This window comes from Mus caroli, unplaced genomic scaffold (genome assembly GCF_978045245.1).
Source record: "Mus caroli unplaced genomic scaffold, Mus_caroli_1 scaffold_1, whole genome shotgun sequence".
Lineage (NCBI taxonomy): Eukaryota > Metazoa > Chordata > Mammalia > Rodentia > Muridae > Mus > Mus caroli.
The window spans coordinates 31794123-31800347 of record NW_028227256.1 but is presented as its reverse complement, the minus strand read 5'-3'; the positions used below and the strand labels follow the sequence as shown (position 1 = coordinate 31800347).

General features: G+C 45.5%; 1 protein-coding gene across 3 annotated transcripts in view; it reads right to left on the bottom strand.

Moving 5' to 3' along the window:
• Positions 1-1682: 1682 nt before the first annotated feature.
• Plekhb2 (pleckstrin homology domain containing B2) overlaps positions 1683-6225 on the bottom strand; it is a 39172-nt gene continuing 34629 nt past the window's right edge. For all 3 annotated transcript variants that reach the window (XM_021168376.3, XM_029478084.2, XM_085836300.1), the window contains one exon: positions 1683-4353. In XM_021168376.3, the coding sequence (XP_021024035.1) occupies positions 4217-4353 (137 nt within the window). In that variant the 3' untranslated portion in view covers positions 1683-4216. The remainder of the gene's footprint in view (positions 4354-6225) is intronic.

Genomic DNA, 6225 nt, shown 5'->3' with positions numbered 1-6225 from the left:
GACCAAAACCCAATCTTTTATTTACATACCAGTTAATCCAGGTTCCCTTTTGATTATACCATGACCCCAGCCCCTTGATTCTTACACATTTTTTTTTAACACTGCAAATGAATTCAAATACATGCCTGCCTTTGTAATCACAGACAATAAGCTAACTCGGTGCGATTCTGTCTTGAGATCACCAATCCCACCACACCTAATCCCAAACTAGCTGTCTCAGACTGACCTTGAACTCAGGAATCTGCCTGTCTTTATAAGCACAAACAAGAAACATAGCTAGGTGAGATCTTGCCCTCTGATCACCACCACCAAATTTCTCTATCTCCTTCATTGCTTTCTGACAAGCTGGCTCACAGTGCAGCTGCCTTTGTTCTCTAGGTCTGTGAAGCTCCTTATACAATACATATTGTAGCCTTATATATTTTGCATAATTGAGAAATTATATATTTTTGAACTCATGTTTTCAGAGTTCTTTTTCACAGCCTTAAGGGTTGTCCTGAAGGTCTCAGCATTTACCATTTTTGCTCAGGTCATAGACACACCCTTGTCTCCCAGACTTGTGCTGTCATTGAGTGATTAACCTTGGCAGAGAAGACATTTCACAAAAGAGGAACATTAAGTAAAATATGTATTTTTTATACAAGCAAGCCTCACACCCAGTGAATAGTCAGCTTTTGAGCCTCAGCCTCAACAGCTGTAACTTGAACCAAACCTCACTTGCAGCTACTATAAGAATTAGTGAGTTGGGAACTGAAGAGATGGCTCAGTGGTTAAGAACACATAATGCTCTTGTAGAAGACCTGAGTTTAAGTCCTGCATGGTATCAAGCAGCTCACAACTGGTTGTAACTCCAGCTCCAGGGAATCCAACTCCGCTGTCCTGTGCAGATACCTGTATTCCTGTACACATACTCTTGTACAGACATGCACATAATGAAAATAATAGTACCCCAGGCATGGTGGCACACAGGCATAATTGCAGCGCTCAGGCAGGTGGGTATCTGTGAGTTCAAGTCCAGCCGGATCTACACAGCAAGTTCCAGACAGGCTAGTCAGGCCCTATCTGAAATATAAACTGAAATTAAAAGTAAGCCTTAAAAGAATTGGCGAGTTTCTTCTTCTGAAGTGACAGCACATCTCTAACACCTAAAGTCCTGAATAAGTGGAACTCTGACTGCTGACAACAGAAAAAGCTAATGATGTGTCTCTATTTTTTCCCCTCCCTATATGTCCCAAACTGGCTTCAAATTTATAATGTTCTTGCTTCCACCTCCACAGGGCTCAGAGGCATGCACCCCCATGCTTCCACCTCCACAGGGCTCAGAGGCATGCACCCCTTTGATCAGTTCAAGGTGATTTACGTGAGTGGGCATGTGCACCTGCCTGAAGACCAGAGGCTTATGTCAGGTTTCTTCCTCTATCACCCTCCACCTTATCTTTAGAGACAAGAGTCTGTTGATGGATCCAGAGCTCTGATTGGCTAGAAGACTAGCACTCTGGGGGCTGACCCTTCTCCAAGCTCCAAGTTCTATGATTACAGATATCTGTAGCCACATCTAGCTTCCATATGGGTGCCAAGGATCTGATCTCAGATCCTCATGCTTTTGTGACAGGCAACTTAACTATTGCTCCAGCCACCTCAAAATAATTTAAACATACAACAGAAGTCACAATGAGACACAGTTTAAGGTTAGTGATCATTTAATATTTTAACAAGTTCACTTATAAACATACTGTATGCAAATACAGGGAGAAAACAGGCTCAGTAGATGCAACAGAATAACAGAAGCAATCACAAAGAAGACTGTCTGCATCCTCTGCCTTTCATCTTTCATCTACGTAGACTGGAAGGCAAAATGAGAGGTTGCATGGGGTCAACAACAGATGTAGAAAATAAATCTGAACCATTCTGTCTCAAACGCAGGAACTTGCTACACTCCAGAAGGCTACTGTGGGCATTAATGACCTAAGCTGCGCCTTCTTGGCAAGGGACGATCTGAGGGAGCCTCAGGCCTTCTATATGAAAGGTTCTTAACTCAAAGAACTAAGAGCAATGACATCAGCCACGACGCAGTGTCAGCAGCCAGCCTCTTCCAGCCCTGCATCATTATTTACGTCTCAGTGGAGGAGACATGTTCCTCAATACTGGACAAGTAGTTCCCTCCAACCCAAGAATCTCAGGACTCACTGAGGTACAAGCGCCGCGAAAGCCATCGAAAGCGTGGCGTCTATGAGGATCCGGGCTGAGGAACTGAGAGGCCCAAGAATGTATTCCATTCTGGGTATATAATCAAGTCAAACTGGTGACAGGAAATCATCAGGCTCAGCTATGGCTGCCTGGTATAGCTAGCCCCATTGGGGCCAGGAGATCGGCAGGGCACACCATGGGACAGTAGGAGATAATTCTGTTTCAAAAGTACTTCAGGGACGTGACTCAGTACTCTATGGCTTTAGGAATGCCAGTAACTAACTCTAAAATTAAAATCACTGTGAAACACTAACCACTGGTTTTAGTGTTTTGTAAGTAAAGCACGGAGCTTTAGCAATGGTGACACTGTGAGCAAATGGCAGTCTTACAGCACAGGATGTAAAATCAGCGTCGTGCTTATTAAAGCGACACTGTACGGCATCCATACCATGTTGTCACATATCCCATCTATCAGAGATGACAGAGAAACAAACATCAGCTGGAAATGGGCAGGGCTGTGTCAACAGGTCCCCAAGGAATATGGAGAAAGCACTATGGGCACCACCTCATCTACTTGGCAACTATCTCACATGGAGATCTGTTGAAGACTTGATCTGGCCAAGAGAGAGCTACCCAGCAGCACGGCGGCAAGGCAGCACGCATGCACTGGGCTGAGCAAAGTCAGAATGAGTGCTTCCTGGGAGCACCCAGGAGAAACAAGACTATGCAAAGTAGAGGGCAGGGGCCTTCACTGTGCCATCCCACCTTTGTGTGGGGGTACTGTTTGAAACTAAAACATGCCAGTCACAAAGCTGGAATTGGGAGCTTTAAAACATGAAAGAACAGAAATTTTAAATGCGTGGAACATATATTCTCTAATATTAGAAATACAAATTTTCGTTAGAAAGCCAGATTGTGAGCTTCTCAGTGTCACACATTTGGGGACTAGAAATGTTTTAAGCTCTTCTGTGGTGAGTGGGTCTGGACTGAGAACACGGCTGGATCCCCATAACATGAGGGATTAGAACAAATCCCTGAGATGCTCTACCCAATCCCATTTCTCACTCAAAACCTGAGATTCTGGACAGCCACGGGGCCTCCCTTCCACTGCTGAGGAAAAGCCTCTCCAGGACCGCGCAGTGTGGGCCCCAGAAGGCCTGAGGCAGGAACATTCTAACAAGGCTCTCCTCAATTCCCCTCACCATACTTTCTTTACAAGTAGAAAAATAGTCTCTATAGGCTCTCTGCAGCCTGAGCTGGCAATCAATAGACCTAAAACAAACACTGAGAACAGGTCGCGGGGCAGCTCCCAGCATGCCTCCTCCACCCACCGGCACTCGAATCAATTCCTAACTCCAGACTAACGCCAATCATCTCCAGGAAAAGCAAACAGAAGAATAACAAAAAAATAAAACTGGGCAGATTACTGGAGCATAATTTTTAAAGGGGGGGGGGTGGCCCTCTGCATCCTGAGCAGTCAATCCTGCTGGTGGCACCTAGGAGCTCCAAGGGGTACCTAAGTGCTCCAAGGGGTACGTTACGGGGTCCTCACACCATAGTCTTGCAGGAGCCACCAGCCCACAGCTCCTAGGGTCACACGCAGCAGGGGTCTAGAGTGAGAATCCACAGTTAAAGAAGCTGTGACTCTCCTCACCACACTTACACACATCTTCCTCCATCAGCAGTATTAGTATTGGCATAGCAAGGAAAGACATCCCTCAATTCAACACTGCACCTAACTGGACGGAAAATGCCCATTTAACTGGGTGTGTTTACATAAAGTCATCCAAAAGTCCCTAAGAAAGACTTGGTGCAAGCTAGTACCTGGAAGGACTCAGGCTCTCGCTCACGGCATACCTTGGGCTTTCTTTGTGGTACCATGCAGGTCAGTCACAATTATTAGATTACCACCTTCAAAAGAACTATTTAAATTATTATGAAAGACACTTGTCACAAACAGAAATGCCCTGCAAATCAAATTACTGCACACAGGACTAACAGAAGCTATGCACAGAAAATGTTGAAGGCTCTAGAAGACCCAGAACAGAGAGCCCAGGGCCATGCCTGTGGCTGCCCCGGCGAGCATGCCCAGAGCCAGGTCACTGTCATTGTCTCGGTACCGCTCGCGGATGATGACTTGGCTGGCAGGCTGTTGTCCATAAACTCCTAAAAACCAAGAGGAGAGAGTGAACTTTTAAGATGTAATTGGGAAGTCCGACATTCACTGAAAAAGATGGTGCCCTTAACATAGGCACTGTATCCAATCTCCACGTGGCCCCTTCATTTGTTCACTAGTTGGCTTTCAAGGTCCTTTAGGAAAGTGTTAACAGATGGCTTCAGTGAGTTCAACCCAACCCTTTCCAAGGCCCACCACATATTACACAAGGAAAATGCTGTTGCAATTTATAAGACAATACATGGGGGACTGGAGACATGGCTTGGTATTAAGAGTGCTTGTCGCTCTTGCAGAGGGCCTGTCACCCACGTGTAACCCCACAAGCATCAGTAACTATAGCTTCAGGGATCCAATGCCCTCTTCTGATTTCTGCAAGTACCCGATGTGCACTTGGTACACACACACACAGCCAAACACCCAGGCATGTTAAACAACTTTTAAAAGATGTCCCTAAGGCCTGGCATGGTGGTGCACACCTTTAATCCCAGCCAGTGGGAGACAGTGCGAGGGGGATCTCTGTGAGTTCCAGGCCAGGGATACCTAGTGAGAGTCTGTCTTAAAGACAAGAGGGTGGTACAAGCTTGCAGAGAGGAAGTTGATCATCCTTCAGGAGAACTTTATTAGAGGAGTGTGGTGGTTTAGATGAGAATGCCCCCATAGGTTCACATGTTTAAATACTTGGTCCCTAGGTGGGTGAAATGTTTGGGAAGAATTAGGTGTGACCTTATTGGAGATGTGTTACCAGGGGTGGGATTTAAGATTTCAAAAGCCCGTGCTATTCCCAGTTAGTGCTCTCTCCCTTCTTCCCTCCCCCGCCCCCACCCCACCCCCTACCTCCTATTTGCAGATAGGGCTGTATGTTCTCAGCTATTGTTCCAGGATCATGCCTGTCTGGGCCCTTCCATGACAGTCAGGGACTTACCTTCTGTAACTGTAAGCCCCAATAAACTCTTTCTTCTATAAGTTGCCTTGGTCACGGTGTTTCATCACAGTAATAGACAAATAACTAAGACAGATATGACCTCACGACCACAGAGGAGAATGCCTTTGGTTCCCTCCAGTTTCTTACTCATAGGTTTCCAGGGAGATGGAGGGGATCCATACACTGTGACCTAGGCTACACTCCAGAAGCCGGAGAGACGCCAATAAGGGTGAAAAAAATGGAAAGCTGCCTTGGAATTCGGAGGGAGGCAGACCCACATCTGACGAGGAGAGGAACGCACTTGACTGTAGAAGAGCTGCTGAGGGACCTGCCTGACTCCATCTTAAGATTAAAAGCCATCTTGTTACAAGGTCAAAACAAGTTCATTCCTGTTTACTACAAAACTTAGATTTGAGCAGGTCTTGACCCATTTTCTGGAATTTGACATGTTTCACACGCTATACCCTAACCTCCATCCTGATAAGATGTCCTGCCAATAATTTTGAAATATTCAGCCAACTTCCTAACATAAGCAAAATTTTACATAAGCAAAATTCCTCTGGAAATCTCTCAACCCTTGGAAATGCCCTAGTCTTGCAGGTGTTTGGGTTTGTTTGTTTGTTTGTTTGTTTTTTAGCTATATAAACCTCATTGTCTCCTATGTTTGATGCTATTTTCTCAAACCCTGCTTTAGGGAGATAGCCTTGTGTGACAAAACAATAAATAAAGCTTATGTAATATGACCAAAGAATTTGGTAATGATCTTCACTCTAGCTCCACGGGATTAACTCTGTAGTTACACCTCAGGCTGCTTATCTTACTCTGGAGAGGGCTGCAGGATAGGGTTTCAGGAACAGAGAGTAAGGAAGACAGCAAGAGGAAACTAGGACCTTACAAACACTGCTCTCTAAGAACTCACAGAGAGGCCAGGGTCCTCTCT